At 46.4% G+C, this 27,536-nt stretch overlaps 1 protein-coding gene across 1 annotated transcript in view; it reads left to right on the forward strand.

Annotated features, from left to right (window-relative positions):
* The first annotated feature begins 3,492 nt into the window (after nt 1–3,492).
* Nucleotides 3,493–27,536, forward strand: part of PITHD1 (PITH domain containing 1) — a 62,434-nt gene continuing 38,390 nt past the window's right edge. The window contains exons 1-2 of the mRNA XM_086955795.1: nt 3,493–3,759; nt 13,284–13,327. Of these exons, the coding sequence (XP_086811921.1) occupies nt 3,565–3,759; nt 13,284–13,327 (239 nt within the window). The 5' untranslated portion in view covers nt 3,493–3,564. The remainder of the gene's footprint in view (nt 3,760–13,283; nt 13,328–27,536) is intronic.

A 27,536-nucleotide genomic window follows, 5' to 3' on the forward strand; every position in this document is an offset into this window, starting at 1 on the left:
AGCTCCCCTCCCCGCCTCCCAGCTGTCCAGCCCTCCCCGACCCCTACTTAATGGCGGCCGCGGGCTGCGGGCGCGCCGCTGGTGCACCGAAGGCGCGTCAAAGGCAAGCACGTCTGCGACCCGTCTGCAACCAGCACCAGGAACCCTGGACCTCCGCCCCGCCAACGCTACGACCCAGCAGCACTCCACGCACTCAATCCAGGCTGCAACAACAACTGCAAGCTAGCATCACCAGCCGACACCCATGGACCCTTCAGCTGTCACCGCTGCCGGCACACCTGCAGCACCGCCAAGAACACGGATCCAGCACAACCCGCCCACAAGAACACAAGAACAGAACACAACCAAACAGACCCTGCAATGCATCCTCCTCAACGTCCGATCCCTCCACAAACACGCAACAGAAATCTGGGACCTCCTCGACAGCACTACCCCAGACGTAGCATTCTTTACCGAAACCTGGACCAACACCACCTCGGGACCGGACATCGCCATCGCCATCCCCCAAGGATACAAGATCTCCAGGAAGGACCGCCCCATCCACCCAGGAGGAGGAATCGCCATCGTCCACAAATCCAGCCTCCGCCTGAGCACACTCCCTGACGAGTCCACAGAACTGATGGAACACCTTCACTTCAAGATACTGGCCAGCCCCACCGCCGCCCTCCGAGGAACCCTCATCTACCAACCCCCTGGACCCCGCGGACCCTTCGCCAACTCCATCACGGACACTATCTCCCCGCAGGCCTTCGCATCCACCAACTACACCCTGCTTGGAGACCTCAACTTCCACCTCGACAATCAACTGGACCCCAACACCACATCCCTCCTGGACAACCTCCACAACATTGGACTCCGCCAGATCGTGACCGAGCCCACGCACTCAGCAGGACACACCCTCGACCCCCTCTTCACTACAGGAAACTCCATCACCTTCAGCCACACCACCAAACTCCCATGGACCGACCATCGTTGCGTCCACTTCACCTTCAGAACACCCTACATCCACAGACACCAGCACCTGCTTCCACAAAGAAACTGGACCAAAATCACCGATGACCAGCTCACCTCCTCACTCAACAACTCCACCCCAACCATCGCGGAAAACGACGACCCCAACACCGCAGCCCGAACCCTGCATAGATGGATCTCGGACAGCACCAACACCATAGCCCCCCTCAAGAAAAACAATACCCATGCCAAGAAAGCCAGATGGTTTACCACCGAACTTCGAGAGTCCAGGCGCACATGCCGCCGCCTTGAAAAGGCCTGGAGAAACACCAAATCCACAGAAGCCCATAACAACTTCAGAGCCGCCACCAACGCCCACCATCAACTCATCAGAGAAACAAGGAAAAAAGCGATTGAAGACAGAATCTCCACCCACGCACACAACAGCAAGGAACTCTTCAGCATCATCAAGGAGTTCGCCCAACCCACCAGCGAGTCTACCGACATCCCTCCCTCACAAGACCTCTGCGACAACTCAGCATCTTTTTCCACCACAAAATCAAGAGCATCTACGACAACTTCGACGAGGACAACCAACACACTGAACCCTCACCAACCACCCCCGACACCCGGAAACCAGCGATTGATGACTGGACAGCCCTCACCACCGAAGACACACTGAAGACAATGAAGTCAATCCACTCAGGGGCCTCCACGGACCCCTGCCCCCACCACATCTTCAACAGAGCCGCCAACACCATCGCACCCATGCTCCGCCAAACCATCAACCACTCCTTGGCGACCGCCTCGTTCCCCGACGACTGGAAACACGCCGAGGTCAACCCCCTCCTACAGAAACCCTCAGCGGACCCCACCGACCTCAAAAACTACAGACCCATCTCCCTGCTCCCGTTCCCAGCGAAAGTCATCGAGAAAGCCATCAACAGCCAACTCGCCACATTCATTGAAGAATACAACATCCTCGACTTCTCCCAATCCGGCTTCAGAAAAAACCACAGTACGGAAACCGCCCTCCTCGCCGCAACAGACGACATCCGCACCTTACTGGACAAAGGAGAAACAGTAGCCCTCATCCTCCTCGACCTATCAGCGGCGTTCGACACAGTCTCAAACCGCACCCTAATACGCAGACTCTACGATGCAGGAATCCAGGACAAGGCCCTCGACTGGACCTGATCCTTCCTCTCCGGCAGGACGCAGCGGGTCAGACTCCCCCCTTTCCTCTCGGACCCCACACCGATCACCTGCAGAGTCCCCCAGGGCTCCTCCCTCAGCCCGACGCTCTTCAACGTCTACATGGCTCCACTTGCCCCCATCGTCAGAACCTACGGACTCAACATTGTGTCATATGCAGACGACACCCAGCTCATCCTCTCCCTATCCAACGAGGCAAACACCGCCAGACGCAACTTTCGAGAAGGCATGGAAGCCGTCGCCAAATGGAAGAAAAACAGCTGCCTTCAACTAAACACCAACAAAACAGAAGTACTCATCATGGGCCCAAACCCCGACGCCTGGAGCGACACCTGGTGGCCCACCGCCCTCGGAAACCCGCCAACCCCCACAGACCACGCGCGCAACCTGGGAATCATCCTGGACTCCGAGCTCAAAATGGACCGCCAGATCAACTCTGTCTCATCTTCCTGTTTCCACACCCTCCGCCTCCTTCGTAAGACCTTCAAATGGATCCCCCTCGAACACCGAAAGACAGTCACTCACGCCCTGGTCACCAGCAGACTCGACTACGGCAACGCACTCTACGCCGGAATAAACAAAAACCTCATCCGCAAGCTACAGAACATCCAGAACGCCGCCGCAAGACTGGTCCTCAACCTGCCAAAACACTGCCACATCTCCCAGCACCTGCGCACACTCCACTGGCTCCCTGTCGAGGCGAGAATCACCTTTAAGATGCTCACCCACGCACACAAGGCCCTCCACGGCACTGGACCAGCATACCTGAACAGCCGACTCAAATTCCACGCACCCCAAAGGACGCTACGATCAGCCCAGCTTTCCTATGCCGTGGTCCCCCGCACCAGAAAGACCAGATCGGGAGGCCGCTCCTTCTCCTTCCTCGCGGCCAAAGCATGGAACGCCCTTCCGCTCCACCTCAGACAGACAACATCGCTCCCCATCTTCGCAAGAAACCTCAAAACCTGGCTCTTCGACAGACCCCCTCCTTGATGGAATGGAACCTGCACCCCCGCACCCCTAGCGCCTTGAGACCCTTACGGGTGAGTAGTCGCGCTTTAACAAACTCCTGATTGATTGATTGATTGATTGACTTGACAGAAAATCCTCGTCTCCGTGTCCTTGAAAAAATAGAAAGTCTCTTTCTGGGTGGCTATAGAATTTTACATTCCGCTTTCTCTATATCAGTATCACGGCGCCTGCTTTTGGACTTTAATGCAGATAAGTTAGCGCGCTAGTTCTTAGGCTACCCCATTCCCCTTGAGAGCAAGTCCTTTCTCTTTGTCGATGTTTGTTGCTGCCACACACCTTGTCCTATTTTTATGTCTCTCGGAAGTTACTAGTTTCGCTTCTCGATGCTGCTGTTGTCTGTAGTGCACCTCTGACACCGATTAAAGGATGGCGCATGGGCACGGACATGGGCATGGGGGCTGCTCGCATGATGCGGATCCCCAGGAAACCCCCGAGCGGGGTCTGGAGTTTGGTCTTTATCGCCGGATAGATCTGCAGAGGCTGGAGTGTTTGAACGAGCGGCGGGAGGGCAGCGGGAAGCTGGTGTTCAGAGCCTGGGATGAGCGAGGGGAACGGGGCAAGGTGAGAAAGTGGAAGAGGGTGGGGTTGGGGGGAGGACGGCAAGCAGCATATAGTGAGAGAATAGAAGGGGAAAGCCGATGGGTGAAAGGCGGGTGCCGTGGCAAGGTTTCGATTGGACCTACTGTAATGCAGGCAAAAGCAAAAAAATGATAGTCCTGCCTCCACTCCAATAATAAAAGTTCGCTCCTGTCACTCCTGTTTCAATGCCCCCGCTGCACGAGTGACCGGGACGTCTTTAGAGCTGGCTAGTAATGATATACGTATGGTAAGGGGAACAGATGCAAGATAAAGGTAGGCGCATGTGGAACTTGGTTGGAAGGTCCGACGTGTAGGGAGAATGGTAGAACAAAATAAGGCCAAGGTTCCTGCCTGAAGTCTGGGGAAAGGAACATGAGGATTCAGAACAGAGTGAGAGCAAACTCAAATTACAGTTCAACACGCATGATATGACAAACTGTGAGTGGTGCAATCTCTGGTGCAGCAGAGCTGGAAGAAGACTACTATTTAAATGTGCCGAATACTTAAATTGTGAGTCCCAAGAAGCAGTCTTATAAGTAGACATGACCATACACCGTGTGCAGAATGGACATCCCTTGGTGGCATAAACCCTCCCAGTGTATGGCCACTGTGGCGGGCGCTAGCTGTGGGTTGCAAGGAGCCGCAGACTCCGTGTTCTGAGAATACATACTTCTACTGTCATGGCTGCCGTTGTAGTGTCACACTATCAAGGCTATATGTAGCCTGTCGATGGACTTCTCTACGCTTTCATGCAACGTCACGCTAAAACCTCATAAATGATTATAACGTACTAACCGCCGAGACCTGTTAAGTTGCTTCACATACATTTCTTTATGTAAATAGATAAACACTAAACTTTACGGGAAACCAGACAAGTTGAATATTATATATACATTTTTATTTGTAATCACTGTACAAGTTATTTAGTTATTGCATAATTGATTAAAATACGTCATACAGTTATGGTCGCTGCATGTGACGGTTGTAACCCTGAATGTATTCTTGACCAAAAGAGAGCGAACCTTTTACTGCATGGCGACAGACTTCCTGGGTGCATTCTAAACCAGCACATCGCCAAAGAACATTATTGAATATAAAAGGGCTGTGCGAAGCACTTGGATTAAAAAATAAGTAAAGGAGGCCCCAGGCATCCCCAACTTGACCCGTTTCAGATGAATAACCTTGGGGTGCTAGTTGGGGCCAAGCAAGCATTCAGGTTTGAAATTGGGAAAGCATCATGGAGGTTGTACCTGTGTTTCACTAGCAAGATATTTCTACCTTGCTCCATAGGACAGCCTTGAAGCAGCCAGAACTTTCTCTTTCATCTCCATACCCCACTCCAAAAGTTGGTCTATTTCTACACGAAGTGAAAATCAGACGATTCCTTGCGGAGGGGAAATTCTTCTATAGCAAAAAAAAATTCGGCCATATAAGAACCACTTCAATAAAGCATCTTACTAGACACGCAGATAGAAGAGGGGATCGATCTTATTCCCTTTGAACCCATAACACCACTCTTGGTCACCTTTTAAGAGGGACGAATACCAGTGAGGTACTCAATGGTGCAATGTAAGTGAAACATTGGCTCTCCCTCTCTCCTACCCATGAATCTAAAATCTAATGGGAACGCAAAGTTCAGAAGAGGGCAAGCAGTTTGGGCAGAGCATTAATTATGAACTGGTCAGAGGATTGCTAGATCGCTTTTTTTTTTATAAGCAGAAGAATGGCATTTAAAATGTTGGGCACAACCGAAGGTTTTTCCTAGGTGCTTGGGATTTTTCCAGGAGAGTAATTATGGTTCGAAGACACCCATTCGGCGTAATATGATAGAGTGGTTTGAACTGGGATTCCAAAGTTTAAGATTTGAATCTTAAGTGGCCACTTATGTGACACCTCTATTTTGAAAACTCATAATTTGAAGAACTTCTATTTTTTTTCAAACTGATATTCGACCAGATTATAGGTGTTGGCTTCGTGAACTGACGAGGACACAGAACACCAAGAGACTTATCGACAAGAGGGTGCATTTACCATAAGTGGACAGTTCATGTACATTTAATGTTTGCGATTATGTGGTATTTTCACTTTGTCTGATTGTTGTGCCATTTGTTAGAACCTTTAACTGAAAAATCCTCTTCCTACCAAAGTGCAACTTAATGTTTTTGCTTGTGTACTGTAGACTTCCTGTCTAAGAGACCATGGTTCATCTCTGTGTTGTATGCAGCACTGCTAATAATCAATTCATCAATTTCCCCGCTCTTCTTCCTCAATCTGTGACCATAAGGGATGTATCCCTGGAAGCAATGAAGGTTTTTTTTTTATTTAGTCATCACTTGCGAGCACATAACTTGGTTGCAACACGAGGGGCAGGCTGTGCTCCCAAAGCCTGGATATTTACCTTTGACCAACAAAAGGGCCATAACTGGAACTTTGACCTGCCCTGAAACCTTTCCACTGTTCTGGACTCCCTCCATGAATTAAATTCTTTGTGGTAAATAAATCGCAGCAGACCTGACACCCTGGTTGAGGTCAAAGAAGAACCCCTTCCTGTCAATGCAGGGCTCTTACTAAATGAACTTACGGTCTGGGCACAGGAAAAAAAAAAAAAACTCCCATCTATCAAACCGGCTTTCAGGAATGCCTGGGGACCACAACAAACATCCTTGCTCTCTCTCTCTTGATAGACGCCACCAAAAACATCAACAAGCCACTATTTGTCTGCTTTATTGATTATAAAGCCGCTTTCAACAGGGGGATACTTTGGGCTAAACTTGCAAGGTGGGGAATTCCTACAAACCTCCTGAACCAGCTAATCTTGCTTCCCGCTGAAACATGGGTACAAATTAAAGTGGGAGCAGGAGACAGCTTGTCTAGGAGAATACCAACTACCAAAGGGCTGAAGCAGGGTTGTATACTGGCCCCAACCCTGTTCAACCTTTTTGTGTCAGACCTCACCATTGAGTTGGACAATTGTAATCCCCATGCCCGGAACCTGGGGTGGCTTAACCCGATCGAACCTCCTGTACGCAGGCGACCTGCTACTTATCAGCCGTACTCCAGTCGGCCTGCAGCATTTGATAAATACCACAAGTAACTTCGCTGACAAGAACGGTCTGAGTATAAATCTTGAAAAATCGAAAGTTATGGTATTAAACCAACGGATCAACAAACGCTATCCCCACTGGACAACGGGGGATCGGCTGCTGGAGACAGCTGAGTAATATAAGTATTTGGGAGTAATATTTGATAGGAACGGCTCGGTCATCAAACAGAAAGCAACCATAAAAGGTAGAGGGATTGCACTGGCAGCTGCATTAAAAATCAACAAGCAAAAAACAAGTGGCCCTGGTCTTCTTCCACTATTAGAAGTGCTTTGAGCGAGACTTTTACCTTCGATCACTTACGGTAGTTAACCAATGAGAGGAAGAGACGAGGTTACCTTGGACAATGTGGTCCCCAAGGCGTTAAGAATAATATTCAATCTCCTGCAGTCCTCTTCGCCAGCTCTTATAAGGTTAGAGTTTGGGCTTCAAAGCAGCAAATTTCACGGAAGGGTGCCTACGCCAAGTGCTGGTTCAAAATAAAGAGAGCTGAGCCGGGCACACTGAACTCATACCTGTGGAAGGAAATCAAAAGGAAAAACAGCCCAGCCATGAGTTACCTTCAATCAGCAATCAGGCTGCTAGCTCTACAGGACCTATGGGAATCAAGCACATCACAAAAATGTTTCAAGGCCCTGGTAAACAAATCAGTAAAGATTGCATCCCTCGCAGAAGACAAAGCTGCCCTCAGCAGGAGGGCCCATGGCTGGTTCGTAATTCAGAGTTATTCGTCGGCAAAGCCCCAACCATACCTAGGCACTGGTTTTTCAAGATTCACAAAAGAAAGGTTCTTGCTTCTGAGGCTGGGAATCCTGCCTGCAAAGCGTCACCTTCCACAGTGGAAATGCATAGATACTTCAAACCGTTGTAGACTATGCGGAGACCTCAACGAGGATACATTACATCTACTATGCATCTGCAACGGCTTGGGACTTGAACGAAGACAGCTATTAAAGCCGCACCTGATCACAAGGCAATCAGTCAATCAATCAATCATAACATTCACCCCTCACCCACCTCCCCTCCAAACCTATCCCGTACCCTCTGGTTGACTCACTCACTTAACAAAGTAGTTGTAAAGGGACAGCTGAAATTCCAGGAGCCTAGTCCCGACAGGTCGACGATTTCGAAGGGCTGGAAGAGGTCCCCCACTACACGGTGGAGGAGGGCACTGGACATTCCAGGAGCCTAGTCCCGACAGCTCGACGACTTCGGAGGGCTTGAAGTGGTCCCCCGCTACACGGCGGAGGAGGGCACTGGACATCGAATACTGTCTTATTTAAAGCGCTTTGATAACCTATTCGGTTCAAGTTATTGAAATGTGCAACGTAACTGATTCTATGTAAACTGCTGTGTTAACATGTAACAAAACTTGTGCTATGTAAAGCGCTCTGATAACCTAATCGGTTCAAGTTCGCGCTATAGAAAACTCTAAAAATAAAAATAAATAAATAAACACTTGTATAGCGCACTACTCACCCGGAAGGGTCTCAAGGCGCTTGGGGGAGGGGGTCTGCTACTGCTCGAACAGCCAGGTCTTGAGTTGTCTCCTGAAGGCGAGATGGTCCTGGGTCAGCCGAAGGTGGATGGGGAGGGAGTTCCATGTCTTGGCCGCCAGGTAGGAGAAGGATCTGCCTCCGGGGGTTGCTCTTCGGATGCGTGGTAAGGCGGCGAGGGAGAGGCTAGTGGACTGTAGCTGGCGGGTGGGCGTGTAGAAGGTCAGGCGTTCGTTGAGGTACTTGGGGCCGGTACGCTCATGCAGGGAGGCAGTAAAGGCCTGTTTTGAGGGCAGCAACATCCGGTTGGCCTGTAGCCTTGTCCGGTTTATGAGTGCAGCTAATGTAAAGTTAAACCAGGAAGCACTCCAACAATCTGGTCTTCAACCCAGGCCCATTGGTCTCTGAGAGAAGTATAACAACATTGACCATCATGTTCTCCTCCGGCAACTCTGTCTATTACCATGGTTCTTACACTCTCTTGCAGCCACTTCGGGCTGGCAGCCAGTACAGCGACATAAACTTCTACACACATTTTTACTACGGGGTGCAACTACCCAGGAGAGCAAGCGACATGATGAACTATACATTGTTCCATCAACTACAAGCTCTCTGTTGCCCGCTACACTCCCAAACACCTTCAAGATCTAAGTTTTCATTATTAACTTTAAAGGAATGTGGACTACAAAGTGGCCCCACTAATTAGCTCTCCGACAAATGTTGTACTTTGCACCATCTGACCCCCCCCCCCCTTTGGCTGTCTCATACACCAGTTTTTACTCCCCTGCTATTTTATGGAACTACTATACATTAGCAATTTTAGCATTATTAATGAAGTCGCTCTATGTTTCTTCTAATTTATGTTTTATCTGTTTGCAAATGCTTTAATTAATCATGCAATAAAGTGTTATTATTATTAGAACCCCTTCCTGTCAATGCACGTTGCTTAATATTTATACCCTCACCTCATAGTTACAAAGATAGCCCCTTGAGTAAAGTCAGACTTTCTGTACTGGCTATGAGTTACTTTGCAATGCACCGAGCCTGACATGGCCCCTCGTTGGCTTCACTCAGAAATACATGGTGCAACACTTGAGACTTAAGTATTTCCTGGAAGGCGCATATTTTATATAATCTAACACTGTTTTTGTTACTTGGTCTTTTAGTGCCTTATGTCAGCGCTTGTCTGCGGTTTTGAGCTGGCAGTGGGACAGTGCTCTTTGTGGGAAAGTCCGTGGACGTGCCCTGGCCCAAGGAGTAAATGTGGGGTGGAATGAGTCAATAGATTTGCCTGCTAATGGTGTCCATGAAGGGGTAGAGAGATTATCCTGCAACCTGTAATTCAAACCTGTGGGAGGTTGCGAAGTGTATTGCACGGAGGATGCAGGTCTTCTGATCAACCAGCTAACCCATATTAGCAGTGGAAGTGTTGCATGCCGCTTGTGGTCTTATTTGACCCTATACTGCAAGGGATGGTTATTACCTTTTTTTGTGAGTTTGTGGGTGCTTGTGCTGGTGATGGAGGGGTGGTTTACACTCCTCGTCCAAAACCATCTTACTGTGCAGGAAATAGGGTAGTGCAGGCACGATACCGGCACATACTTGGGTGCCATACCAAGGGTGAAATCACGCTTATTCTCCTTAATTGTACAAGTCAAGAACTTACTTCATTTGATGTCCTTCATATATATTCTACTTACGCGTGGGTGGAGGAACACTGAGTTTCTTGTATTGGATATGTTATTAACTCTACATCATATTCGCAAAAGTTTAATTCCCTTTAAAGTTATATCTTCTGCATAGATTGAGCTTATCTACATGCGATTTTACTTCGGACTACCCCCACCATTGGATTGATTAACTATTGATATCATTGTTCTTTCTCAAACAATTGCCCTGAAAAAGTCCAATGTCTTGGACAAAACGCGTTGGCTGTTTCTCACTGTATATACATCTCACATCTGATCCAATAAACGCAGCTTTGGAAATTGAATTATACTTCTCGATTATTCAAATGTACAATTGTTGTGGTGCACCAAATGAACTTTGTTTAGCGTGGTTTACACTCCTATTAACACCCTTGTATTGTTCTACAGTTATAACTAGAGCTGGCATATAAGTAGCCTGTCTATATATATTGGATTAGGTGCAGTATCTATTCACTAAGGGTACTCCGTTGTTGGGGTTCTGAACAGTATTCTTCCTGGGCCTCCTGTCCAAGGTTAACGTGTCCCCGTACCGGTGCTCTCTCTATCTTTCTCCAGAGCCCCAGTTCTCATCTTATTTATGTTGCTATATGTTTCATCACCATTGATTAATTTTTGTTGATTATTTTTTTGTACACATATCCCCCGTTGATTGTTGTGATAAGTAAACAATGGAGTAAGAGTATGAATTGGTTCAGTGGGTTGTTCAATGGTTCGTGTGTTGGAGGCTTGTGATTCATGGTGCGCTTGTTGTGGTTAGTTTGGTGTGTTGAAGGGTGAGCAGTTGCTCGTAGACAAGTTCAGTTACTATGTCTTCTTTCTTTTGACTGCTTACGTTTGAGTACAGTCGAGCATCAGCTTTATTTTTAAAGTCCTGGTACCCCTTTTCATGACTATCTGCTTGTATACATGTTAATATCAGAATCATAACCTTTTCATTGTTCGTATATTCACCTAGACTCAAGTATTTGTGCGGTGCATGTTTGGTATACTGTTATCAGGTTGAGCAAGGCATTGCTGCGAATCCCCATTAACCACAGCTGTTGTACAGAGAAAATCTTATCTGAGCTCAATAATTTTTAGGCTGCACGTTCCATCAGTGCAGTCCTAGCTGAGAAGTATACTTAAAACCCTTAATTTCCTTGGCTCAACTATGCGAGCATATAGATTTCAAGACAAAAGTTCTAATGTGGTGATCTTTTTAGGGTTAAGATTTGGTATCATGACCATCAAACTCCATAGCAGAGTTTCTCTGGAATTAGGTTTTTGGGTTTCTTTATGGATACAGATTGTGAACTTTTTATTTTTAAATGTGAAACTTTCTGGATTTTCTTTCCGTTTGAAGGAAGGGGTATTGGGATCTATTATACTGGCACGGATGTAGCACATCAAGACCGCTGCGGGAGAAGGTCTGTCACAAATCAAAATTGCCAATCCATCCAGGTCTCGGACATTACACTGAGGTTGCTGTTCTATAAGGGTTACATTTCCTTGTGCATCACCTAGGCTAGCTGTTCGTAAACCTTTAACTTCTGTGCACTCCCGCTGAATTACTTCTGGAATCCATGGACCCCAGCCTAAGCAATTTGTATGATCGGAACCTACAATACACACAAATCCAGATACACAAAATTCTAACTAATGTAGATAGAAATTATTAAATATGTTATTTGTTACAAACAAAAGATGTACTTTTTTTAATGTTAATTGGAAGGTTGGAACTTTTATAAATGTGTTTTTATTTCTTAAAGACAAAATAATTTGCTGGACTCCACCCCTACACAAATGCATACTTTCACTTTTTCAGTACTGCTACTACTTTAATTGGGGGCCACCAATTGTGCGTTCTCGATTCTCTGGTTTACTCACGCTGCGCTCATAAATTAGGCTAAGAATAACAAAATGTTATCCTCAAATTTCAAATTCTTCAAATTGTAAAACGAAAATAAAAATGTGTACATAAACTTTATAAATCTGCTAACATTTAATTTTGTAAACAGTGGTGGCCCCCAGTTTTAAGAACCGCTTACCTAGACCTAAGTGCTGGTTCATCAGTTTTTGGTTCTGCTGGTAGCAGACAATGGGAAGATCTTGGTGAAGGCGGTCAGAGCAAAGCCACTTCTTGTAGGCCCAGCACTCTTACGGAGTGCTTGCATCTGGACCCATATTTGCAAATTGGGAAGCACACCAGGAGCAAATACTTTGGCAAAGGTTGAGCACCTGCAGGACAGGTTGGTTAGCAGAACCTGTTGGGTGGAGTTGGCAGAAATGGCATCCAGGTCATCTCAGCCTTGCGTGGTAAACGTATGATGCGCTCGGCAAAAGGTGACGCTTTTACTAGTGTAGAATGTTTTTGCTAAACTGTTTTGACTTTGGGCGTCCTTCAGGCATCTCCTGTAAGGGAAGATCGCTAAAATAATGCAAAGAACGGTTTCACAGTGCTTGTTTAAGTAAACCAATCAATACTTAGCACATCATTAAATACTGACGGAACCCATTCGTACTGCAAGCCAGTGTTTCTAGGAGCTACAGGGGAATGAATGGTGATGGGAGGGAAGCAGATTAAGGCGAGGAAATGAGAGATGAACAAGATGAAGTGTGATGACAATCTAAGGGGAGCCTAAAGGGAACGAACATGAAACTGTGTAATGCAGCCACAAGTTGAGTTGGGCAAAGAGTGTAGGAGATGTGGGCCAAAGACAGCTAGCTTGGGCAATAGGGTGGTGCAGGGCAAGTTGAGAGGGATTGAGAGCAGAACTGTGTGGGAGAGGATCTTGGCATGCCATGAAATGTGGACATGGTAAAAGTGGACAGGTTAGAGGGACCTGTGCATCAAGGCAGTGTCTCACTGGTGCGAGGGAGGCGCTAAAGAAAAAGCGCATTAGAGCAGCGTTGGAGAAGGGTAAGATTTGAGTGGAATTTCAACGAAGGTGAGAGTGGAGTGGAGATGGAGGCAGAGGGGCACCGTAAATGGGTGCTGGAGAGAGTGGATTAAGGGGTGAGGGAAATGGGTTGCTGAGCGAAGTGAGTGATAGATTGACAGAGTAACATGAACTGAAGAATGGCCTGTGGCGAGAAGGGCAGGGGGGCAGGGGAGTCGAGGGTAGAGAAGGCAATTAAAAGAAGATGGCGGGTATAGTTGGGGAGTGGGAAGCGTGACATTGTCGGCTAGATTTTTCTTCTAATGAGTTCTTGTCTTTTAGTTTGTAGAAAGCGATGATGATGAAGAATTGCTATTCAACATTCCGTAAGTATTTGATTGAGACAGATTCCTGCTTCCCTTTTTTCAGCTATAATTTTGTTAATTGCAAGTAACGTATATATATATATATATATATATATATATATATATATATATATATATAATATAATATATCTCACTTTCTTCCGTTACCAATAGGATTGCTACAGACACGGACCCAAGGATAAGTGCTAAAGTTGTTTTAATACTTCTATATTCTGTACACATCAGCAAATATTCATTACAGTAGCGCGTGTTTAATCTGGACTATATATATATATATATATATATATATATATATACGCATACGCCGAAAAGACATTTGTGTTGTACTCTCCTGTGATGCCAGCAGTAAAGCCTTCCAAATGAATCCTCTTGTGGGTCTCTGCCTTTTTGAAAGAAGAGGAGTATGGATATATATATATATATATATATATATATATATATATATATATATATATATATATATATATATATACACATACACACACCCACACACATATAGTGTGTGTTAAAGGAATAGTATAGTTGAACATACAAAATGGCAGTGAGGGTGTGATGCAATATTATTCGACCAAGTCATGATCGTAATAAACCTACCACAATGTTTTGAATGGTGACTTGATGAAATACAGGCTTGGTTGTGTCTAATAGTGTGTGGTATATCAACGTCATTGATCTTCAGTAGGAAAGCTCCTAGGGTGCCCCAGATATCTTATGGACTAGAGGATTGGGAAGTGTCAGCTCACTCTCTTACCTACAATCATTCTCTTTCCGCCACTCTGTGAGACAGGTTTTATGAATATAGCTAGGTAACACAGCTGTGTACATGCTATGCTGGTGTCTTTGCTATTTCTAACATTTGCCCAAGGATGGGTTTTCTCCATTTTTTCCAATAAGCATATTATGTGAAGGTAGCAAGAATGTATGTGCCCAACATTTCTTTCTGTTTCATATGAATGAACAAGTGTGACCTTGTATTCACTAGGATCTTGGTTTTGATGTAGGTGCTATACCTGTGGTGGTCCGTCCTGCTAAACGTTTGATATTTAATTCCGTATCCATGTTAGTTGTAGTTTTGTGGTCGTCCTGAAAACCTTGGGGCAGTAGTGGTGATGTGTATCCGAGGTCTTAAGTGGTCCGGTAGGTTTGTGCTGATCCTATATTGTATGCCCTAGGTCTGTGGTGGTCATGTATGTTCTGGATTTGGTGTTGCCCTTCATACACTAGGTTACACCTGTCGTGATAGCACCATTTCTGCAGTTGTATAGCCATTTGGTGCACAGTGGGTATGTAGACTGTAGGAAAGTGCCTCTTTTGACATAGATAGCCCCCACTTTTTGCTTGGAACATGACAGGATTTCAACTGAAAGTGCACTGGGTCCCTGCTTACCCGGTTCCCGGTGCAAGAGCTTTTCCCCAAAATGGTACCACAATTGGCACAACTTTTGCAACCCCTACAAGTTCCTTGTAAATGGTACCCACCTAGAGCATTTGGACTAAAGAGGGCCAACTAGGGCTGCAGTACAAATCGTGCCACCATTGGGACCCCTCACCAAGATCATGCAAACTTCCACTGCAGGCTGCTTCTCTTGCAAAAAGAAAACTGCAGAGTCGTCATGGCACCCATCCCTGTGTGCATGCCCACAGTCTCTGCATAAGGTGTGGGCAAGCAACCCCTACTGCAGGTCTTTCAACCCAAAGACAGGGTTCACTATATCCTATGAGAGGACATATTTGCATCAGCAGATATGGCCCCACACTATCTAAGTCCATTCTTTGATATTGTGAGTGCACAGGGAAGCCATAGAGAGTACATGGGCTGGATCCAACCCATCATTAGGAGTTCTCCAGCACCATGATGGCTTCACTGTACCCAGGGATGTGCAATAAATAAGTAAATACACACTGATGGCCAGTGATGGATTTATTAATAAATGCCCACAGAGGACACCTTAGAGGTTCCCTTGAAAATCTACCAAACACTGTTGTGGTCTTTGACTAGTCTTAGCCAGCCTGACCCCACCAGGCATGTTTCTGACCTCATGCGGTGACAGCCTGCGCTCTCAGAGGCCAGGGACAAAGCCTGCTCTGGGCGGAGGTGCTTCACACCTCCTCCAGGCCGTAATGGCATTCCAAGACCGGAACTTGAAAGGTGGTGCCGCTTTTTGAATGTAACCCAGGAATCTCCAGATAATGGAGCATGATAACCCCCCTGTCCTGCTCCACATTTGGCGGAAGGACAGGGGGTAAAATTATTTAAATTAGGCGGTGGGTCCCCATTCAGGCAGCACCATCCCTAAGGTGGGGCAGGTGACGTGAAGCCCACTTTTCAGTTTCTTCCATCTTTGTTTGAGAGGGAATTAGCCAAATATGGTCAGGGTTGCGCCCACTCTCCCAAAGGAAGTGGTCACATAGAGGGTGTAGACACCCTAAAAGTAGGCTCCTACCTGTCTCCCCCTAAAGTTAGTATTAAGGTGTTACCCCTGGATCCTGAACTTTAAATTCGATGGACCTAAGAAGAAAATGGACAGAGAGGAGTTGCTGACTCGAGGACAGTACCATATGCAGAATCTCCAAGGACTCTACTATCGTGGTGTGCTGTTTCGTTCTGCTGTTGTGAGGCCTCCAAGAACCCCCTAGCACCCTCAGCCCTTTCCCAATTGCCAGAGAACTCCCTTGGAGTAGAGGAACTGCTTCCCTGCAGTCTGCAGGCTTTGAACCTGCAGAGTCTGGTTTACCAACTTGCTGTTCCCCGGCGACTCAGATGCAGCACCCAAGCAAGAAGAGATACACCAGCTCCAGAGGGTCATATCTGCCCCCACCAAGTGAGAGGACACCAGGACCTACCGGAGCCCTGCCGTAGCAATACCTGAGGGACTGGACCACCCGCAAGCGACACAGAATCGAAGAGTCCCCTGAACTTACCTGCAAGGCCCCTTGTGAAGCCTGTTTGTCAGTGGCTTCCTTCGTACTGCACCAGCTACTAACGACCTCAGCACCCTACTCCCGGACGAATCCGGGACTCTTCTGACCATCTGCTTGTAGAATATTGGACCATTGTCTGCTGCTACCCTAAGCCTCAAAGGTAAATCCCTAGAGCAGACTATGATTTTCTATGGATTTTTGTGTTTTTCTCCATCCAAAACGCCGCCGCAAGACTCGTCCTCAACCTGCGAAGACACTGCCACATCTCCCAGCACCTGCGCACACCCCACTGGCTCCCCATCAAAGCTAGAGTCACCTTCAAAGTGCTAACCCACGCTCACAAGGCCCTCCACAACACCGGACCAGCATACTTGAACAGCCGACTCAAATTTCACGCACCCCAAAGATCAGCCCAGCTCTCCTACGACATGGTCCGCCGCACCAGAAAGACCAGATCAGGAGGCCGCTTCTTCTCCTTATGCGCGATTGGAGCCTGGAATGACTTTCCGCTCCACCTCAGACAGACAATATCACTCCCCATCTTGTCAAGAATCCTTAAAACCTGGCTCTTCGACAGACCCCCTCCTTGATGGACTGGAACCTGCGACCCCACCCCCCAGCGCCTTGAGACCCTTACGGGTGAGTAGTCGCGCTTAACAAACAAACACCTGATTGATTGTATTTATCTGTGAGCGAAGTTCTTGTTCTTAAAAATTATATAAAAATCTGTTATTTTTCAAATTGGTCTCAGATTTATTCTTGTGTGGGTCTCATTTATTGCCTCTGTGAGTACAACAAATGCTTAGCACTACCCTCTGACACGCCTAACTGCTCGCCCACACTATCACAAATAGAGCGTTAGTATTATCTATTTCTGCCTCTGTATACCGATTTGGGACCCACTGGACTCTCTGCATGTACTTCATTTTTGTGCACTATATAGAGAGCCAGCTTCCTACATAGACAATGTGTGGTTCTGTTGGTATTGAGTCATCAGTGTTCCTGTAGACAGTTCTGTGGTGGTACTATATACACCTCTTGTCTACTGTGCATAGAAATAATCTGTTTCTTTAATAATAGAAAAGTTTATGGCAACCCCAGAAATATTGGAGAGACCTGACAACGGAACTTATAGCAGTTTTAGGAGATGAGTGTGGATTTCTTAACTGTAGTATGAGAAAATCTGGATTTTTATTAAAAACTTGGAGGCACTTATAACATTATTATCTTGCCCTTTACTATAATGCCATTCAAGCTCACAACAAAGAACCATTTCACAAGAAACCTATGGTACTGTGACTAATAAACACATAGAAATGTAACTAATCAGATGTCCCCTATAATCGGAGTACATTCCACTACTAAGATAAAGTTCACAGCTCCCAATAAACAGTTTTTCTCCTTCTCTCAGGTATGCATCACTCTCCTTACGATCCTTGTCCGGTATGAGTGATTAAATTGGCTTCTCATCCTGTAGCAGCGATTCTTACCTCAATATTCACTGCCATGTTTAACTCTGGGCATTTCCCTAAAGCATGGAAGAAGGCTTCTATTGTCTCACTGTTGAAAAAACAAAACCTCGACCCTAAACACCCTAATAATTTTCGGCTTATTTCCCGGCTCCCCTTCCTGGCAAAATTGATAGAAAAGGCCATGAACTCTCAACTCATGAATTTCATTCAGGAAAATGATATTTTAGATTCAACACAATACGGCTTCAGGGGAAGCTGTAGCACAGAATCATCGCTATTAAGTCCACTGAAGTAATCAGGAAGGCATTGGATATAGGAGGCAATGGGGCATTGATAATGTTGGATCTCTCTGCAGCTTTCGACACTGTCCACCATGATCTCTTAATGGTCCCACTGTCGGCGTGCTATTCCGCTCCTTCCTGATAGACAGAAAACAAACAGTGGCCTTAGACATGTTTAACTCCAAAACTTTCTCGCTTCCCTGCGGGGTCCCACAGGGATCCTCACTGAGTCCCACTCTTTTCAATGTATATGTTTCATCTCTGGCCCATTGATTATGACATTCGGCTTTCACCTAACTTCTTATGCGGACGACATGCAAATAGTGGTGTCTCTGCTACCGAATAAGGAAACCGAGAGTAGTGAGAAATTCAATGACTGCATGAAGTCGGTAAAGACCTGGATGGGGGAAAATTGTTTAAAACTGAATTCAAGTAAAACAGAGGTGATCACCTTTGGAAATGGCGCTAATTTCTGGTCTGCTAGCTGGTGGCCGGAGAAACTAGCTATCCTTCCAACACCTGTCTGGCAAGTTAAAAACGTAGTAGAGGTAATTGACATTAGGCTCACCTTTGGAAATCAGGTGAACACGGTCACTTCCGCAATTTTCCAGCTGCTTAGGATGTTACATCTATTACCTCGGGCAAGGTAAACAAATAGTGGTAACATTCCTTATTTTATGGAAACTTGATTATTGCAGCAGCTTGTACCTGAATGTTCAACAGCAACATATGAACCAACTACAATTATTGCAAAACGTGGCAGCTATGCTGCCAATAGGTATTCCGACATTCACATCAGTTAAAAGAGAAATTAGAAAGCTCCACTGGCTGCCAATTTAAGGCACCAGGTCAGATTCAAATCACTTTGTACTGCCTTCAAGGCTCTGCATGACGTGGGACCAGACCATCTTAGGCAATGTTTCAGTTGGTATAACCCAAACAGAACTAGGAGCAAAGATGATGATAGTGCCTAAATTCAAAAGAGCTAATTGGGGTGGCAGAAGCTTTGTTACCTGCACCTCCATGGTATTGAATGAACCCATATTTGGGCCTCTTCGGACCTGTTGTTATTCAGGAAGACACTGAAGACTTGGCTATTCAGCAGTTCATTTTATCAGGATCTTCCTTGGCAATCTGCTATCTTGGCTGTTGAGCTAAGCGCCAGGACACTTTCGGGTAACTGTTGCGCTTTATACAGTTAATTAACATAACATGTATTATACTGTACCACACAGCCCAAATACCACCAGTGTGAGATAGGGCACATGCATCCCCATCACCCATGCAGCTGGGTGCTGTAGCCTGGTCTAAATATAATAAAGCATGGGCTCTCATTAGTGGCAGTCCATACCTGCAGACTAACTGCATGGTCCATCTTATTGGTAGCACTTAGCATCTGCAGGTTCTTGCTCTCAGTATTGGTTACAAGGAGGCTGACAGGACACTGGCTTGCTCACCTCTGCCAGGCACCAGCATCTTAACCCCAGCAGTATTAAGCATGTCTCTCAGCCGGTGACCTCTAGTGGCCCTGACCTAAGCCCCAGTGTCGTTCTCACATCTCTGCGCCTGAACAGAGGAACACTTCAAACCCTGTGCCCTCTGATTCGCTTCAGGCTGGCTACAGCTCATTTGGACGGAGGGCTGCTTTTCCTCTTCCTCATGAAAGCACAAGGAGCTATGATGTGGCCTGTGCATTGTGCCACAAGGTATTTCTGGTAGCCAAACGGTCTGTCCTGAGTGTAAGATTACAGAGAAGATGCCCTTCAGAAAATACAACACAAAGACGCCCAATGGAAAATATAACACAAGGATGAAAAAGTTTTAAAAAATTCTGACGTCTTATTTGTAGGACGGTTCTTGCAAAAATGACATTTTTGATCTCTGTAGGAAATGAACTGGAGCAGAGCTAGAGCTGTTTGAACTGAAGGAGAGCTGGAGATAAAATTCCAACAGCAGGATCAAACTAGAGGTGTCTCTACACAACGGTAAACTGCTCAAAGGCTATTTATATGCTGGTACGTCTGAAACCACGTGGCAGGAAATAGCTGGACTCTGAACAGAAATATCCTGACAGGGAGGGCCAGTCTCAGAAAGGAACATACTAGAATGATGTTCATGATTTGTGGCCATCCTGGAATAGAGTTCCACTAAAGGGCAGTTGAACAGTAGCCTCCAATCTACAGCTATGCCATTTACTGCCCAGATCAATAAACGTTTGGTGATTTCATGCCCTGCAGAACCAGCAGCCCCACACACAGACAAAGTTGGAAGATATGGATTGGAAGACTGAATGAATATTTCATAGTCACCAAAAAGACTGCTTGCTTAGTCAGGCTGTCAAGAAAGTACTCCATGCTGGTGAGGGAAAGTAACTCTTCCAGACTGTCACTGCCACAGCATACAATTGGGACAAGGCAGGTTAGGCCCTAGTAGTTCACTTCAACCTACTGAATTGCCACGCCAGTTAGGGAAAGCCATGATGCATGTGGCCAGATGAGAACCAAACAAAGGTGTTAAGTGCTGATATCATCCAGGTCTGAAGACTGGCTCAAATTGCTGAGTATTGACAATCACGCTCCTTATCAAATGTGTGTGCTACAATGATGGAGTCAGCCACTGCAAAGATGTCGGAGAGACAGATTCCTGCGAGCAGTGAGCAGTTAAGACAGAACATATTAACAATGCTCAAGAGAGTTGACCATTAATATATTTAACAAGCCAAAAATCAGTTAAGCCTCCTGTTGATGAACCTACGGCTTCTGTGGTGATGAAAAACACCCCTTGGAAGATTGTCTTGCGCAATGAAAAAAGTACCTGCACCTGCGTGAACCACTTTGCATGTCTCTGCAGAAACACAAGGGCCAGTCGTCCAAAATTGTGCAAGAAAAGTACACTCAGTAACCTGGGTCCGAGACACAATCCGTGATCCCTGTTATCAAAGGCAAAGAAGTATCCTTTGATGTCTCCATTCACAAACTTGAAGTTGGATCCAAACGATTGCAGCCAAAATGCGTATCGTTAGTACCAAGCCTCCGGGGCACCACTTTATTCGATACTAGCAGCCCGCCCTGGCGTTGCCCGGGGCAGAAGGGGGCTGGGGGTAGCATCGCAGCAGGAGAGGCGCAGCAGAGCGGCCGTAAGCAGCAGAAGGCTTGCGAGCACTCGTGGCCCCCGCCCGTCCCTCGGTGCGCACCCGCGACTGCTTCACTTACCTCAGCCGCCGCTCCTCCCCGCGCTGCTGAGTTTACCGCTCCACTGCTCCTCCGCTTGTCTGCCGCTCCTCACCGCTTGTCCGCCGCTCCTCCCCACTTCTCCTCCCCGCCTGTCCGCAGCTCCTCCCCGCGCTCATGTCCACCGCTCTTCCCCTTGCTCCTGAACGCCGCTCCTCCCCACGCTCCCGATGTCATCACGCACGTCGCGGCCGGCGCTACTTGCAAGGGACTACTTTTTTTTATTCCTAAATTTTTTAAAGAACGTATATTTTTTATTTTTATATAGCCTATGTCCTTCTGCTTGCCCTGAGGTTTTCAAAGATGTCTTGGGTGTTTGGATTGGTGGTGTACTTTTCGAGTTTACCTGGCTCAAAGGACACATTTCTCTCTTTATAATAGTAGTATAGATGTGTATTGGTGCATATGATAGAAAAAATGCCTCCAGCTCAAACCTGGGTAATGTATTTATACGTTTGTAGCCTGACATCACTTCCACTGCCAGGCACTTTCAAAACAGTCATAAAGACAAGTAGGTCAAGGCCACATTCAATGTGATGGAGGAAGACACTGGAACATAACAGAAGGCCTGTGCTTGATCCAATTCATGAGGAGTGTGAATGCCTTAAAAGTTGAAGAACCAGCACGAGATTCCAACCCCTGTTCTCTTGATGAGGATGTCTCGAGACCAAACTAATGAATCTCCGCATTGGCCCAGCAGTACAACCTTATGAAACCTATCACATCAATCCAAGCATAAAATTAGCAGCAGAAATCAGAGCAGGAAGATGTCATAGAAAAATGTTCTCGCTCAACACCATTTGTTTCTCCGATAGAAGTCACATGCAAACCAAAGCAACCTTGGCAGTCAGGATTTGCATCAATATACATTTTCCCAACCCATCTTCTAACTAGAAAGACACCTGATGTCCATGCTAGACTTTCTGGTGGACCTCAGTGGAACAAAATGGTTCTTCAAACTGAACATCAAAGCAGAGCACCACCAGCGCAAACAATTTAATTGATACTCCACAAAGTTCTTCATCCACCTGGGACTACATTCGTACAGGAGACTACATTTTGGCATCTCTTACCTCTGGATGCCAAGACAGACATACTAGTAGGATTGGAATGGGTCATGAATATTAGAAACCTCGTCCTGATCTACACCATGGCTATTCAAGACCACCACAAAGACGAAGTACAGATCTCCAAAGAATATTGTATTGTGGCCTAACCTTACATAAAGATAAATAGAAGTGCCTTAATTTCTTTTCATGGATGCTCTCGGGCTAAGAGATGCTAGCTGAAGCCCCCAAAAATAAGAAATTAAGACTACTGGGCTGCCTCAGAACACCACAAAACTCTTCAGTGTCACCTACTTGTTACAGGGTAATCCTGACCCTTACCACTGTTGTGAAGCGTCTATGCAGCCTGACCAAAAGCCAGACCATGTTGCCTTGGGACCTCATTTATAAGAAAGCCTTCCAGGATACTAAGGATGCTGTACTCTAAGACACCATCATGAATTACTTTGATCCAACCAAAACCACTTAAATTAGTCTGGCTTCTACTCCATGTGGAGTTGAGCCATTTTCCTTCGAGAACAATCACCTCATACTATACAACACCCGTTGCATTTTTGAAAAACGTTCTTTATTGGTTTTTGACATTTATTCATTTTTGGTGCTAATCCAAGTACATGCAATCAGATAAATGGCTTGTACATCGTTTGCTAACTGGTAGAAATGAAATTATAGAACACGCAGCACCTCTACTGCCCTCTGTGCTGTTTATCAGTGTACTGCTTATGACCATACACTGATAGCATGCTCAGTTATATACAATTTCTGCCAAAATCATGACTGACATTACTTCCATCATGTTGATAGCTCTCATCAAGTAAGGAGAAACAAACATACAGTATAATAAGTAACAAAAATAGTTGCTCAGTTGATACCCCTGGAGTAGATTGCCTAGTGATCGAGAAGATCATTTAGTTCATCCTTGGTTTTATGCTTGGCAAGATGGGAGTTTCGGGGGTGAGGGGGCTGTAGTGTAGGTAGTCGCGCTGAAAAGGGGTCATGCCTATGAAAGGCCATTGTCCCAGCCCACCTCAGCCTGGGAGTCATAGTGCAGAAAACTGGCTACTACCTATGCCCACAGGTCAGCAAAAGTTTGAATGCGGACCCCCCTCCCCCCAATATTCCTTTGCCCACAGCGACAGTCCCTCTTTTAAGGCCCATTTGTCCACTGCTTTTCACCATCAACTATGCTTTGGCCTCTGAGCAGATTCCAATGGCATGCAATATCTCTGTGGGCAATTCCTGGGGCGAAGTCAAGGAACCTATTGGCTGCCTTTTTCTCCACTCTTCTTTTATATAATCTCAGCAGGCATATATCGACTGCCTGGAGATGTTGCCGGCTTCAGGTACGCTCCAGATCCCCGTGACATGCCTACAGAACTGCTCAATGATACATCAAGTCCACACCCTATGGAAAAAGACTGCATCAACCATAGAACACTCTTCTACGTACACCTGCAACACGTGGTTTAAATTCACGCAATTAAATTATCTGCATGGGACATATCTCGCCCCTCATAGATTGAATATTATCCTGCACACTGCTAACTTGGGCTGTCCAAGATGCTCCCAGGTTTGGACCCAGTAATTCCCAGCTAATGTCCTGCTAATCGTGGCTTCCCACCTATCACGCAGGGAGGGCGGCAGATTGCCAGTCTTCATAAATGGAGTAGTTTGGTAAAGCCAGCAGTTCTAATGACTCCCAAACGTCAGTAATGTCTGCAGCAAAAACAGGGGGTTCTGGCTCAAGTGTCCTGCCTAGTTCCAGCATCGATGCCTTGTCTGTCATACATTGAGCTCCTGGTTCGCTGCTCTCTGTCTCTAAAACCTACATTGTGCGAAAAGAGTCTTTAGTGGAGCAGTACCCCAATGTCTCCAAGCCAACTTCTATCCAGACAGTCAGACTTTGGCCAATAAAGTATCCAACCTTACTAGTAGGCTTGCTGGGGCGTAAGGTAGACGAAGTCCCACTCTGCGGTGAGCCAATCCCCAACACCGGAGAGCTATACAAAAAAGCTGCTATTGGCAAGAGGTTGTCAGCTTAACCCCAACATTATGACCAGTAATGCCCTCTTTCTGCACCTAGTTTTGTACTCCCCCCAGTCCTGCAAAATTAAGCCCCAGTAGCCAGCAAGCAATCCATTGCAGCTGCACCGCATCATCATAAAGCTCAAAGTCGGGGACCCCAAGACCACCTCTCACAGTTAGTATTTGGAGCGTGCAAAGGGACACCTGGTATGATGCCCATCCCAGATCAGCTTCCTAAGCAAGCTATTGATGCACTCACACCACACCTTTGGTATCCAGATAGGCAGGTTAACAAAACAGTACAGCACCATAGGCAGCATGACCATTTTAGTCAGTGTTATGCAAGCTGTAATGGAGAGCATAAGTGTCCTCCAAAATGAGACATCACCTCAGAGAGCACAAAGCAATCCCCCACCCCCAAAATTGCCCGCGATGTCTCTGTCCTAGTGATATACCTTAACCCCCAGATATTTCTAGACATAAGCCCCCTGCTTGAGTCCAAAAGCCATAACCTCCTTGGGACAGGAGTGGGCCAGGGAGGATGGAAAGGGGGCTAGGGAGTGGGGTATTCGCCAACCTCGGGGACCCAGGAAAAGCACAAGTCTTTCGCCAATTTGTCTGCATGTCTGAAGCCTGGCTAAAATCCTCCAAGCAGGAGACACTCCACAGGATACCAGAGATTGCATCTCTAAAATAGATGAGCATGTTATCTGCACAGAGTGAAACTGTTCTCTGTCATGAAATGAGATCCTACCTCCCCTGACTCTCCTCCCATACAAAACAAGTGAAAGGCTCTACCACCAGTGCAAAGAGCGTGAGAGAGAGAAGACAACTCTGCTGTGTGCTGCCAATGCCTCAGAAATACATTTGGCCATCTACGCTCTTGCCCTTGTATATTCCATCTCTCATCAAGGCCATCCTGCACATGATGACCTGCAAATATTGCCACTGCAATATATCGAATGCCTTCCATATGTCTACAGAGAATATCATTGCCTCTGGATGTTGTGCCCCTGATGTTTCATTTAGGATATGATGCAAGTCTCTTATATTGTTTGAAGAATTGCGTTTTGGAATGAACCCGTTTTGATCTTCATGTAGGAGGGTTGCTAGGTGGGCCTGGAGACAATTCATCAAAATTTTGTTCTTAAAAAACTAGGTTTGACGGGACAGTAGGCCAGTACATCCAGAGCATCGTTCATGGGTTTGGATATCGACCCTATGAGGGCTTCCCTAGTCGTGCCTGAAATGCGGCCACAAATCAGTGCATTAGCATACTTTTCTGCCAATCTCAGGACTTTCTGGGAGGCGAACATTTGGTAAAATTCGACCAGTAGATGATCCGCTCCTGGGGTTTTGCCCGGAGCCAGCTCCTATATATCGACTCGAATTTTGGACTCTTCAATAGGGACCCGCAGTGCCTCTCGCTCCCTTCCGGCAGCTGGTTGAGAGTTGTCCTGCTCAAAAAGGCATCCAGTATCTCCTCTGAGATTGGAGTGCCCGCTCCATCCAGATCCTTATAGTGGTCAGTAAGCACAAACCCTGATAGACGAGCTCTGTAGTTGACATACCAAAGAATAACAAAGACACAGGCAAAACTACTTGAAACAGTAAGGTTCCCCAATTTTAATGAGAGTTGAACTATCAGCAGCAGTCAAATGTGCACTAAGCTCCCTGTGCTGATAATCACGGAGAAGGAATGTATTGTAAATGTATTGGCATTTATATAGCGCACTACTTACCCGTAGGGTCCCAAGGCGCTTCGACCGCTGCGAAACCCTTCCTGGCTTCCCTGAGAGATGGTCCCTTAATGGGTATCTCCAGGGTGAGACCAGGCATCCCCGGCGGTCTGGTGGGGCCGTTAGTGAAGATGAGGCAAGCTAATGCCCAGAGTTGCCGAGTGTGATCGCTGATCAGAGTGGGCACCGAGGCGAGAGAATTATCGAGTCCGCTGACCCTGGTCCAGAAACCTGCCGCGCCGGGAATCGAACCCTGGTCCCGGGCCGTCCTCTGCTCTCGGGTCTGCCGCCTCTAACCAGTGAGCCACACTACTTCACTCTAATAGAGATTCCTTAAATCCAATTCCTCGCAAATATGCAAATTCTCAAATAGCGATTTTTGCATTTGGGATGATGAATCCCAAATGCAAAAATTGCACTCGCAAAGGGCCAGATTCTCAGAATCTGGCCCTTTGCGAGCGCAATTAAGCTTGATGAATCTGGCTGTAAGTATACAAGCGCAAACTGAGAAAATGCTGGCTGGCAGTGATAAAGACAGACAATGGGCACCTCTTCCATCATAGTGAGTGCCAAGAATATCTCCACTCTGTTAGCATTGAAAACAGCAATTCACCCCAAGATAGCTCCTAATGCAGTGGGGAAGTTGAACGTTTCATGAACACCATAACAAAGATGTATCTGTGAGGAACAGGAAGAAGATGATGAGTGGGCATATCATAATTTCCTCCATGTCTAAAGCACTACTGCTTCCATGCTACTTAGGTGGGATGTTATCCCATCTAAGCAGCTTGGAAGCCCCCCCAATAAGTCCTTCATTTGCCCGCCTTAAAGACACAGAGAAGATGATCCATAAATGGATGCTTTAATCGAAGCAGAGACACCAAAGCACCCTCAGTCGACATAGGTGACTGGGCTTTAGTCCAGGTGTGTTACCAAGGAGGGAACGTTCTTCACTTCGAGTATGGACAATGGATGGGGGTAGTTGTATATGGAACAATGATCATGGTGTGAAAAAACTATGAAACTTTTGCCTTAAACGACAACCATGCCCAAAAGTCTACACTGAAACATGCATGGCTCTGCTTCTCCAGACACCTCTCCAAGACCTTAATCTGACTAGGAATAGTCAGCCAAGTAGGACAACCGTCTTGGTTGACTGTTGCCCAAGTGAGATGAACGACGGCCAATGACAAGCTCCAACCAAGAACCACTGTCTGATACTCAAGGTGACTGAGACATTGGACAATACGACCTCAAGCCCAATCTGACATCATTGCCACATTTTTAGATATTTTAGCTGATATTGGAGACTTTAGTCTGTTTACAGGCACTATTAATTTCCTAGATATGTTTTCACAGAGTCAGTTTTTTCGGAAAGTATTTGTTTTGAGAAGGTATTCACTGTATTGCTGAGCGGTAATGCCCCCACAGTAACACCATGTAGGCATCGCCATCACCCTTGCAGCCGTACGT

Source organism: Lissotriton vulgaris, chromosome 2_1 (assembly GCF_964263255.1).
Source record: "Lissotriton vulgaris chromosome 2_1, aLisVul1.2, whole genome shotgun sequence".
In the NCBI taxonomy this organism is placed as follows: Eukaryota; Metazoa; Chordata; class Amphibia; order Caudata; family Salamandridae; genus Lissotriton; species Lissotriton vulgaris.